Here is a 13,046-nt window from a genome sequence, read left to right on the forward strand (position 1 = left end):
GCAAACTCTCACAAGTTTGCAGGCTGCTGCCTGAACTGAATTCTAAACCTTTTATCTCCCACTGTGACTTTTTTAAGCCATGGATTTGATAAGTTGAATAATTGCCTCCTTTCCACAAATGCTCTGGATGTGATTCAAAGTACATTCTTGTGGTAAAAATCTTTTCCATTACTTTGACACTATAAGGTGGCCTAAAAACTAGTACATGTGTGAATCGTGTCCACTTCTAGGCAATGCTACACTGACCAAAGTACAATAGAAGCACTTGAGTGTATATTAAAATAAAATCCTAAAAATATACTTTGATGCAACACAGTGGGAAATAGACTAATTAAAAGGAAGATTAAAGGCTATTGCATTAGCCAACATGTGCTAAAACTTGTTCCAGCTTAAGAAGATTAAAATATCAGTGAATACCTATTATTATTAATAAAGAGTCTTATTCTGAAAAGGGCTGCTTTTACTCAGCAGATTGTGCAAAACAGAAGGCCCACAGAAAAGAACCATCTACAAGACTTGCTGCAGTTTCTTGTCAACTTACCTATACTGTTATGAACTGTAATACAACTACTCACGGATCGCATAATAGTTTTGAATCTGTTTAACTATTATTATCTCCACTATTTCAGATTGTGGAGACAGTGATGTTTATGATGACGTAGATTCCTCAGACTTCCCTCCTCCACCACCTGAATTCAAGCAAGTGAAAATTACTATTCTGATTAAAAATCTTTAGTACATTCTGATATGTTTTCAAAGTATTCAGTATGGACTGGTGGACTGTATGCTTTATGTGGTGGTATTAGGTCTAATAGTTGTTATAATCCTGCTGTTGGCAATGACCTACATTACATGTTGAAACAATAATTGCATTAGAGTACAGAATAAATAGTAATTTAATATATATATTATTATATTATTATAAATAGTAATGCTTTGAACTTCAACAAATGTAGCCTCTGATGAACAAGAGGTAGAAGTGAATGTGTGACCTAAAGATCCTTAACTGTAAATTATCTGCATGCAGACCTTTTCCTATTAAAATCTGGAGACTGTTAAGATAAGTACTGTACTTGATCTCAGCTGCTACAGTACTTTATGAGAAAAGGAGATAGTGCTCAATGTTATCAGTATGAAAAACATCTGAAAGTGTAAAGTTCAATTTGGAAAACTTTTATCCCTGTACTGGGAATTCACAGCCATCTCTGGAGCACAGATGTGTTATAAGTATCTGTAGAGCTGACCGCAGCTTGTCACATTCTGCTATCACTGGTTTCTCTCAGGCAGAATTACACACAGATTGCATTACAGTAATCTAGTCCGGAATATAAAAACAGGACATGGTCCACCTTAGATCTTAATTACTTTAAACATATACATTCGCTATCAGTGAAACAGATTGTAATTCAGAGCTCTGACTTTAAATTCCCAGGTGTAGCACCAGGAAGGGCAGTTAGGAAGCAAGACCTTTCCATGATCAGTGGTGCAAATCAACATATCAGGACTGTGGAAAGAAAAAAAAAAAAAGAACTTGAAACATAATGCAGATTCCCTTGAGCAGCAAATTCTCATGATGGATGCAAGGGATTAATTCATTTATGAAGGACTAAGATGCTCTAGCAACCACCACAGTGGGGCATGTGATATTTATTCTACTGCTCTAAGATACCTAGACTTCATAAAAATTGTCCCTTGCTTAAACATTCTAGAACAATGAGTATTGCTTATGTAAACTACTTGGGTAATGAAAAGTTCTCACAGATACAGTAGCTAGGAGCTTTGAAATATTCTCCATGTTCACTGCTGTAATAGATATATCAATATCAGAACTCATGAAAAAAAAAAAAAAGCTGGCAAGATAATCTCAACTTTTTTTCTTCAGTAATCAAATCTGCATTGTACTATCCACATTATTTTTCTAGAGTAAGAGAAACATACTAAAGACATGCAGAGGAAAGTGCATTTTCATTAGAATTGCCACAAAGGTTTTCAGTACCTCAGAAGTGTTACTAATTTTATTTCGTTTATAACCTCTTGTTTTAGTTTACCAAAATCTATGAGTCTTGGAAAAGGCAAATCAGATGAAAAGTATCCACAAAAGCTTAAAATGATGGAAAGAGAAGAGAAAGAGTTCAGAAAAAAGTTCAAGGCAAGTTTCCTTCACGTAGAATATAAAAACAAAATTATTAATATTAATAATATTAATATTAATATGGTATTCTCTAATGTGTATCCTCCTCTTTGTAAACAGTTAGTTTGCTCTTAACAGGTAAAGTAGTACTACTTGTAAAAACAGTATTTAAACATTTTCAAGTGCATAGACATTTATTTGCCTAACTTTCAAAAATCTAATAAATGAGAATATATTGTTATAAAAATGCATGATCATAAGTTCTGCATTAATGTTTTTTATCTGGCATCTTTTTATTTCATTTTTGTAGTTTGAAGGTGAAATCAAAGTACTTTACTCTACCACCACTGTCCAGGATTTGTCCCAAAAAAAGTGGGGATCTAAAGACTTGCAGATTAAACCAGGAGAGCTTCTTGAAGTTATACAAAGTACAGATGATACCAAGGTGCTGTGCAGGAATGAAGAAGGAAAATGTAAGTTTTAACAACTAGCTGTAGTACAGAATGCATGTGCTATAAATTAAACAGTCTGAGAATCTATAACTTGAGTCAGGACATGAGAAAAATACATATTTCCTGTCATACTAGAACAGAGCATGTTTGTTTTTGTCTGGAAGTTGACAAGAAGAATATTCTGGTTATCTCATTATTTTTACTACTTATGGTAGGTTCTCAAGAGTGTTAAGTGTATCAGACCCTAGAAAACAGAACTTTAATAGTCAGGAGATACAATTGTGAGAGAGAACACTTTTCATCAGCTAAGATAAGCAGATGTTTTTAGTACTTCCATCTCCCTCCATTTTCTAAAAAGATTACAGCACTGATACCCCACTAAACCAGGTAAAATAGTAAAATCCTTGGAATTGTTGTCCATTGATTTCAGCCAAGGGAAGATTAATGATGGTATTCTTGCTCTGGATTCTCAGAGCTGGAATTTAATCTCTTCAGCAGGCAGGGAGGGAAAACTGCTGAGGAGTCTTCCCCTGCCGGGCCCCAACTGATCCAAGGCATATGTCCTTGTTGGCATCCCTGCCTGTTTTGGGAACTGCACAAGGCCTTTCAGTGTTTCTCTGAAACCCTTGGAGAGAGTATGCATTGGCAGAAGTTTTTGCATTTTTTTGGAGAAATCTGGACCATCTACTATTGGTTTCAATTTCTTCATGCACAATGCTTTTCAATTCTTCTCATAATAATTTCACAGAATAGACTATGTTCAAAGTGGCAGCATCCTTCCTCTCACCTTTACCTTTTACCATTAACCTATGTAGGTGACAGTCCAATGCCTTATGCTTCTGAAGAGGATTCGGTCACCTTCTATTTCTTCCCCCTCTGTATTCCTCTGTTACAATCTGTAGTATAGCCTTCTTCCTGTCAGGTCAACAGGAAGAATTTCTTGCATAACAACACATATGTTTTTCAAAATATGGATTGCTTTAGTGCAGCTACTTCCCAAAGTGGGGCTGTCAATGCCACATTTTTTGAAGCAAGATAATAGCAAAGTGGAAATTAGTTCATGTTGTCTGTTTTCCTCATGTAATCTTCAAAGCTTTTCAGATAGTGACAGAAGATACTGCTTTGCCATGCATAAAGGAACAAAACAAATAAAAATATCCTCTGTGAAAGCTTCTGTAAAGATTTCTGTCAATTTTCACATTAATTAGTAAAATTTGAGTCCTACTTTATGGAGTTGTCGTTATTTGCTCTAGTTGGAGTATCCTTATATCTTAAGAGTAGATTTTTACCTTTTGAAGCCCAGATTGACTGAAAATTAATATTTGGTTTTGTTACTTCTTCTGTTTAGTCTTTAACATACAGAGCCTCCACAGCTCCATGTCTGTACAGTTGAAAAATACACAGGTGACTGAAACTACACAGCACTGGGTTCTTTGAAATACAGCAGATTACATGCAGTTTAATATTCTGAATAGGCAAAAGTTTTAGCAAAACTTATGTAAATATTACATCTTCATGAAGTGAAGATACAAATACAGGAAGGTTAAGCAATTACTTCTTCTTACATAGCTGTAGTCTAATCTGAAATTCATGTAATGTTTTTTGGTTTTCTTAGCAAGAAAAATTTGTATCATTTTCTCAAAGGATATCTGTAATGGTTATAAGTCTCAGACACCATTCAAAATAAGGAAACTCATAACTTCCTTAATTGTAGAGAGTATGCATTGTGGATCAGTGTTTAATTTTAAAGTGTTTTTGAACTCATAGAGGCTTTAGCTAATACAGAGGCTTATGTAGAGGTCTATTAAGGTTATTTTTCACTCTATATGTATTCCCACAACTGCTAAGTAGTAAATGGAAACTAAAGCAGATTAGTGTCAAATGAAATATTACTATGTGAAAATAATGCTTTTCAGGCAAACTTCAGCTCTAGCACAAGACAGAAGTTTTCCTGAACAATTCATTGTTTTTACAGTATTAAGGCTGTCACAGAAGAAACTGCCTGCTTGTATTACTTTGTATAAGATTGGCAATTAAATAGCATATTCTGGGAAAAAAATATTACATATTGAAGATTTATAGCAATATCTAACTACTTTCATGTTGAAATACATGCAGTTGAGTTGTATAAGTGCTTCTCTCTGGAGAAAAGTTGTGTATAAGAATTAGTTATTATTATTTGCTGTTCTATTTGGGATAATAGTCTTGCCAGTAAAGTAACGGACCTTGTAACAGGAATTTCATAGAGGAAATTTCACTTAGAAAAAAATAGGTAATGATTTTTTATCTGGACATTCCTGTACATTTTTTGAATAAAAAAGAAAGATACTTTTATGTATCAGAGAATTTCATGTGAAGGAGGAAATCATCTCTTTAAGTAAGATAGTAAGATTTGAAGATTCATATAGTCTGGCTTGCAGGATCACTACCAGATATACCAGCAGAAAACTGATATTTTCATACCATGTGATGATGCAGCAGCATCTCCAAGAATGCAAAGGAACTTACAACTAAAGCTAATACATTTATTCTAAAACCAATTAATATGGCACTGTATGGATTACTAAAAAAGTACAATTTTAGTGTGACTACTTAAGCCTCCTAAGGAATAAAATGGGCACTTTTACAGTAATTTCAAATGAAACAGAACATTTTTTTTTCTTTGAAATTATTCTAATTTTTTACAAGCATATTAATATTTACCTATAAATATGTAATTACCATTACAGCTTTCTCTTTGCTCATATGTTATAGCAACTGACAAGTATTTCAGTTGATGTCTTTTACCAAAGATGGTGAATAACATTTTTCCAAGAGGTTAAACATATGAAAGAAGAATTTGTGCAGTTTTATCAGATTTCAGTAGCAGTGTAACACAATAATAGATTAAATCACTACTAAATAGCTTTTCTAAGGTATTTTCAGATTTTTACACAAAGACTTTTTATCAATTTGACACAGATAAAACACTTTTAACAGGCACAGTTAATAATTATTATGTGGTGTATTAAAAGACATTTTTGTCCCTATTGGAGATCCATGTTATACTAAACAAGTAGGTAAGAGTAATTAAACAATTAAAACTAAGATGAGTACATATGCAGTGTACATTGTTATTCACTATAAGTCTTCCTATCTGAAATAATTAGGAGAAAATGGCATTTCACAAGTGATAGAAAAAGATCAAATATCATGACTAAATTTAACTTAAATACATGTGTATTTCAATTTTCTAGATGGCTATGTTCTGAGAAGCAATTTAGTTGAGAAGTAAGTACAAAATCATCTTTTTGAAACATTTATTTTAATGCTATTCTTTGTTCGAAACTGCTTGCTAAATAAATGTGAAATCTGATTATTTCAATATGTCATCCCAGTGCTATAAATTGAGATACTTCTATGGAGTTTTGATTTCTCAAGAGCTAACCACATACATATAAGCTGGAAATTATCCAAGACCTCATTCTTCGTTGCTTAACCATAGATTCTGGTTTAAACCACGAAAAATGGCATAAATAAAGTATTATCAGGACTATATTATTAAAACCAACATTTATGTGATCAAATGCACTGATACCAATTCCAAATGTTTAACTAAAGAGGACCAATTTTTCATAAGGCTTATTTTTATTTCAGTCTTATTGGGATTGAGCAGATTTAGCTCCGTGTTGCTGAGAATAATTTTGTGGTCCTAATCCAAAATCTTTGTCAGACAGACCCCCTCCGTTTCCTTCAATGTGCTTTGTGTTAGATCTCTAAATATTAAATCAGATGTCAATTTTAGAAGTCAGGCCTGCAAACACTTACACATGGGCTTAGCTTACATATATAAATAGCCTTATTGGCTTCCAGGCAACTGTTCAAGTGTCTCAGTGATATATTTTGAAAATTCTTTCTCAGAGAACAATTATCATATATAGAAGTTATGTAAACTCATTATCCAAAAATCTGGTTTTCCAAGATCATTACAACAGATCCAAATACAGAAACAAATAAGCATTTCAGGTCTATACTGATTTTTTTTTCAATTATCTTTCCTAATTTTGATTTAAAAAAACCTCCTCATTCTTAATGGAAATGTTACTATGAACTTGTTGGAATAGCTATTTTAAAACCTAGTTTAAAAAATCCTTTAACAATGCAAGCATTTTACTTTAGAAAGAAATACAGCTTTGCCCTTTGCTGAAGATCTTCTGTCTTCAACCTTCTTGCTCACTGCTGTTTTGTTACAATAAAGGCAGCACTTTCCTAAACAGCAAATGAACTATATGACAGTGCATCTGAACCACAGTGCTACAGCATTTCATATCTGTAAGCAGAAAGTAATATCTATATTTCCATTTGAAATACATTATTCTTCTCTTTTTCTAACTTTCAGCGATGGAGAGATTTATGATGACATTGGTGAAGGTATGTTGAACATTTCAATCATTACAATAATATATTATATTACAATTAATTTTATTCTTCAGTCAAAGTGCTAAATGCTAATCTTCCTGCATTCTATTTCCATTTCAGATTGCATCTATGATAACGACTAACGCAGAATTCTGTGAGAGTAAGAGCTTCATTGAAGACCAAAATCTATGCTGGACTTCTACTTGCCAAGCAAGAGAAGTCATTAAAGATGATTACAACTTAAGTGCTTAAGCTCTTCTAAATGTACAATATTTGGTTGCATTTTTTTATAATTTCAGGGTTTTGTTCTCAGTTACTTTGTAAGATATTTGTACTGCCATTTATGAGAGCAATTCGAATGTGCAGCATATGAACTGAAACTAAAGTTACCATCTTACACTTCCATTCTACAGTGTTATCAATCCATGTGTAAAAACAAGTCTTCAATTAGCTGTGCCCAGAGAAGCCAGTTCAGGTCTACGAAGAATAAAAGGGACAACAAACCCTGTGAACAAGTTTTACTCTACTCCATTTTAATGAACTCCAGAGACTGCGACTCTGGGTAAGACAGCATCCTGTAAAGATGCTTCCTTTGGGGATAACATCCTGTTGTGAAAACAGGAAATCAAAAGTGGGCATCACAGTATGTATTGCTCACCTGCTTTTCCAACTGTAAACGTGTTAGCTACACTGACATGTACAGCCATGTACCTTCGTTGCTAAAATTTCCTTTTGCTGTGTTGTGCTAATGATACATTACCAATTCCTAAAATTATCTTTATTTTGTAAGTACTTTTTGGCTACCATAACATTAATAGTAAAACATTAATTATAAGTTATGTTACATACCACACTCTGAGATATAAGCCATAGAATAGTCTGCTTTATAGTAGTGTTGCTTTGAATATCTTCAGAATGCTTACGTTAAGATTTCTTTGTAGTTTAAGTATATATTGCTGTCACTATAATATTTTAGGCATTAAAATGGACCTACTTATAAATTTGTTTGAAATAATTTCTAGATTTGAAAAGTATATTTATTGATGCTATCTTTATCTTCTAGCTATTATTTTTTTACATTGGGCTCGTTGGAGTAAAGGTATAGAAATTAGGTATTTCCACACTGATCCATTGTAGAAACAGTATTTATTCCTAAAGTGGCCATAGTAGTTAGTAGTGCATTCATATGAATGTGCAGATAGCAAAACAATTTAAAATGGATGCATGTACCATAATAATAATCACTTTGGACTTGCTTATGTATCAGAACTCACTGGAAACTTAAAGAAGTTTACAGTTTACAGTAAAGAGGATGAGTGAGTACAGAAAATGAAATCTATTTGTACTGCATGATGTTTTGCTGTTTTGCAAGATAATAAAAAATTTGTCAGAACTGATGTGGCTAGATCAGAAAATCCTTCTAGATAATCAAGTCTCCACTAATTCTCAAGAGCAGAAATGATAATTACATTCTTCAAAACAGTGTAATGCAGCAAGCTGGTTAAGTTTAGCTTCTAAACATAAAGAAATTTTGGCTCTGTTGAGGTCAGAATTTTGGACTCACTTTCAATGGAGCTGAGATTTCATCATACACAAGTACCTTTTACTGATAATTCTAAGTATATTGTATCATGATCTTTTAAATTAAATACAATGAATGTGTCTTAGCTGCTGGTGGTTGATTTATTTTTTCTGGGGATTTCTAAAAGGTACGTGCACTGGGTAGGTAATGTGACAGCAAATTGGAGCAAATTCCAGTTTCAAACTTCAGACGTTCAGAAATACTTGACTCCTTGTCTGTTAAAAATACAATAAAAATTTTCATGCTTTACATAGTTAATTGAAATAAAGAGTTTGTGTTAAATTTCGAAGTATATATGTCCGATCTTATTTTGATTTCAATAATTGTAGATCTCAATGCATTGCAGTAGGATCAACAAAGGAACTTTCCTTTGGTACGTACTTTATCTTGCATTAAAGAACCTCAGTAGTGCACAAACCTCTTTTGTTCCCCTGCACAGATGTGAATTTTACTCTTTATAAGATTTGTTGGTTATGCATTTGAATAACTTTGCCATTTTAATAACTTTGATGTGATGTAGGTACTGTGTTTCCTTGTTGACTCTGTACTGATCTTATGGTGCACTGGATAATCATACGAAATAAGATTTTAAGCTAAAAATTTATGCATTCTTTGATATATAGTGTGATTGGCACAAGGTGTTGAAGTGTGGTTATAAGGTATTATACACACACTGAAATCACAATAAATTTTTCTTTTTGTTACTTTACCAATGCCGTTAGCTGGATTCAGTGTATTTTTTGTTTTGTTGTTTTTTTGGTCTTTTTTCTTCTTAATAAATGTGTGCTTTCTCCCAAGACATGTGGGCACACCACCTTCTGCCAAACCAAAACAGCAGTAGCTGAAAAATAACTTCTGGAAATTATCACTGAGCAGCAGACAGAGTAAAAATCAACTTTATTATTGCTGCAATGGAAGCACAGCTACAATGTGGCGTTTGTTTGTCAGCAACTACTATTCAGAATGTGATATGTAAGCAGAAAGACTTCCAGACAGGAAAATCTACTACTTAGTCAGTTTAATAAAGGCTATATTTTAAGGCTTTGTCAGCAGTAACTTGTTATATTATCTTCTAAAATTCATAAAGAAACAAAAGGAAAACTATTCTCTCTCTAGACATTTTTCCCTCTCCAAACTCTGTCTATAATCCTGGAGTATTTGGCTGTGCCTGCTGAAACATTCGGCACAGAAAACACCAAAATACTGACAAAAAAAACAGGCTCCAGCATGAACACCCCAGCTGAGTTAAATAGCACTGCTTTCCATCCAGTTGGACCTCCATGGTGTTCTGGTAAACAAGCTAAGCAAAACAAAAAGCAGGAGAGTTTTTTCCTCTGATTCAGCAGCTTTAGAGCATTTTCCCTGCTTTTACCGCAGGCTTTTCCCCGGGCTGCAGGAATGCCACTGATCTCCTGTGCATTCCTGCCTAAGAGGTTTATATTTTCAATCCTCATAATTGCAGATCTCCTGTCTATTCCTCCCTCAATAGTAACAAAGCCCTCCTCTATGTGTGATCCTCTTACATAATCCACCTCAGTAGCAAAGATTGGTGCTTTGGCAAGGGAAAGGAAATGCAGTGTAGGAGCCTAAATTCAGCAGGTTAAGGATGAAGCACCACATTGCTTTACAGCTGAAATAGGTGCATGCGTGCACGTGTGCATCTTTGTGTATGTATTTTGTGGCAAATAAGTCAACTTCTGAGAAGAATGATGGATCCATAAAAGGAGACATCTGACCACCAGCCACAGGTATTTCTATAAGGAAAAGCTTCCACACAAAGCCTCACTGCAGAGTGAAGCATCCGAACTCAAGGAAACATGAGTTTGCATTTGCACAGCCCCAGTCCTGCCCGCTTCTGTGTGCAGTCAATAGTTACTGGATGGTTTGGGAGATTTTTCCACAGTATCCCTGCCTTATTTAGTGCAGTTCTGGATGAGACCTAACAGAAAAAGCCGTTGTTCAGCTCTGCATATCTTCCCTGGCCTCCGTTGCACCAGAAGTATTGTGTCCCATGGCATCCATCACAAGGAGATCTCAGATTTCCATGAATAGGAATGGACCTATCTTGTGAAACAGAAAAATATTTTGTTCTCATTTCAGTGTATGAAAGGAAGGCACAAAGGACCTTTTTGTGGCACATATTTTTGTGGCACATATCCATTAGTTCTGGGCATAAAAGCAAATTACTAAATTAATGATATTTTTAGTGCTTTTTTTCCTTATATTAGCACTCAATATCTTCTGCTCTTTGCTTCTTCCAGTGGTTAAAAGTAAAGAGGAGAGAGAAATCACTTCATGTTTGAAAAGTGTGAACATCCAAAATATATATTTTAAATACAAGTATACAGTAGTAAAAAGGGCAGATTGGGGATACCATTGAAATTTGATTTAAATAATGGCCTAGATGATATAGTGAAATGTCTATTCATTTTCCACCAAAATTGGTGTGGACACCAAGTTTTCTGTCATGGTCTGAGCCATCTCTACAGCTATGGCCAGAACTACAGCCTTCGGTGCTCATGGTCTGGGGAGACACTGGGCTGAGATACTCAGACTTGTTCTGGGAGAATTAACTTATTTCTCCGAAGTCACTCAACAAGCATGGCAGCATAGCCCTCCACCCCTACTGCTAAGGAACCAGGTGGTGGTCCAGCCAGAGGGTCTATCCTCAGCACCTCCCAGCACCCACAATGGGCAAGAATCCTCTCCCCACTGCTCAGCATGGCCACAGCATCACTGAGTTCTGCCTGTGCAGCATGATGGTCCCAAGTCCCCTTCTTTGCTGGGCAGAGCAAAACAGCGAGGAGTTCACATGGCTTTTATTCTCTGTGCTTAGACTACCAGCTCCTGAATACATGTAGAATTTGTTGAATTATCTCTATTTGCCTCCCTTTAAACCATTTGGAGAGAATGGATTAAGCTGTTATTAAATGTATGAGGTTTCATGCTCAAGGGTTTTTGTATCACAGACCTTGTTGAAAAGAACACAGGAAACTATTTTCATTCCTAATGCACTTAGAAACATTGCTTAATCTTAGTATGTTCACTGTTAGGCACCAAGAAAGTATGCAAAATGTCAACACGTACATGAATGAAATGTGAATTAAGTGGATACCAGTGGTCTCAGGAAACACTATCATTCGTTTTAGTTCAGCAGTATTGCCAAATCCTACAGCTCAAGCATCATGAAACAGACAAAGAAAACAAAAATCAGTACCAGCTTTTTCCCCTCCCTCTTAATTCTCTTTTTGGCCTGATTCCCTGATTCCCAAGTCCTCAGCAGGAAAAGCCACCTGCTCCCTTGTTGGTGCATGTGGTCTTCGGGTGGGAAATGCACACAGAGTGCCAGCAAAGGGCATGGGGCCTCCGACCCCTCCTTGATCTGCCTGAGGGCATGCCATGCCCCCAGCCCAGCTCTCTGTCCTGCTACCCAGCTTCCTCAGGTAAGCCAAAGACCCAAAGACACGCTGGATCTGGGTGTCACTGCCCTCTTCTCTGTGTGAGACATGATCAGCATACTTCCACTTGCTTTCACAATTACTTTCTCTTTCTTACAGTTATTCCTCTTTTCCTCGATCCTCTGACATGGCATTGTGTACTTTGCTTCCCCGTTTCCCTGTTCCTTTCCCTTTTTGTTTAATTGAGCTCTTCCCCTACTTCTGCTTTCCTGCCCCTGGCATTTGAATTTTTGTCTCCTTTTTAGAGATTGCTCAGTGTAAATTCCCCTTTTTTGGAACAAGATGCCCAACTCCATGCTTGACACCAGCAGAGGTTCTCTGCTGTGCCAACAGCTGAGAAGAGTTTAACGATTCTTGTGTTTGTGGCCGATGCTGTTTTTGCCATAGCGTTTCAAATTAGACCAAACAGTATTTGAGGAGGCAGGAGGCTTTTTTCAGTAATTAAGTTGAGATGCTGTATGTAAGTAAATCAAATTACTTAGAGCTTGAATAAAACTTAATAAATTGTCCTATTCTAAATAAACTCAAATGTTTCCAGCAGGGGGGTTGAAGATTGATGATTTTTATGGCCCCTTCCAACCAAAGCCATTCTATGATTCTATGCTATGATTTCCTAATGGAGAGCAAGCCATACAATAGTACAGAACTTTTTGGCCAAGGCTCAATTTAAAATAAAATGATAATGAAAACTTAAAGAAAAAAAACTTTGCTGCTACAGAGATTTTGAATCAAGTGGTGATAAATTATGCATATGTATAGCTTCAGCCCTGTAGCTGGGATTTATTTGGACTGAAACCCTCGACAGCTGTGGTTTTTTTCCTCAGGTCTAATTAATATGCTAACCATACACAGACTGAGCACCTGTTGCTTTTCACAGCTTCAACAGCATTATGCAGCACAGAATGCTGTGAAAAATCTGACATGAATGAGTGCTTAAATGAGAGGTTGCATTAATTAACCTCCAGTTAGCAGTGTGCCCAGGAAGACTTGTTGCATCACTTGACATGCTGTTATTCTGCAGCTGG

The 13,046-nt window shown here is 35.5% G+C and overlaps 1 protein-coding gene across 9 annotated transcripts in view; it reads left to right on the forward strand.

Moving 5' to 3' along the window:
- The window catches only part of FYB1 (FYN binding protein 1), a 60,649-nt gene extending 51,377 nt beyond the window's left edge, over positions 1 to 9,272 (forward strand). For 6 of the 9 annotated variants that reach the window (XM_090130560.1, XM_090130562.1, XM_090130566.1 and 3 more), the window contains 6 exons: positions 630 to 699; positions 2,044 to 2,149; positions 2,442 to 2,604; positions 5,820 to 5,853; positions 6,962 to 6,993; positions 7,102 to 9,272. In XM_090130560.1, coding sequence (XP_089986686.1) covers positions 630 to 699; positions 2,044 to 2,149; positions 2,442 to 2,604; positions 5,820 to 5,853; positions 6,962 to 6,993; positions 7,102 to 7,124 — 428 coding nt within the window. In that variant the 3' untranslated portion in view covers positions 7,125 to 9,272. Of the gene's footprint in view, positions 1 to 629; positions 700 to 2,043; positions 2,150 to 2,441; positions 2,605 to 5,819; positions 5,854 to 6,961; positions 6,994 to 7,101 lie in introns of those variants that run through there. The other 3 variants (XM_090130564.1, XM_090130565.1, XM_090130561.1) reach the window with 2 other exon arrangements.
- The last annotated feature ends 3,774 nt before the right edge of the window (positions 9,273 to 13,046 follow it).

This window comes from Phasianus colchicus, chromosome Z (assembly GCF_987193195.1).
Source record: "Phasianus colchicus chromosome Z, bPhaCol1.hap1.1, whole genome shotgun sequence".
In the NCBI taxonomy this organism is placed as follows: Eukaryota; Metazoa; Chordata; class Aves; order Galliformes; family Phasianidae; genus Phasianus; species Phasianus colchicus.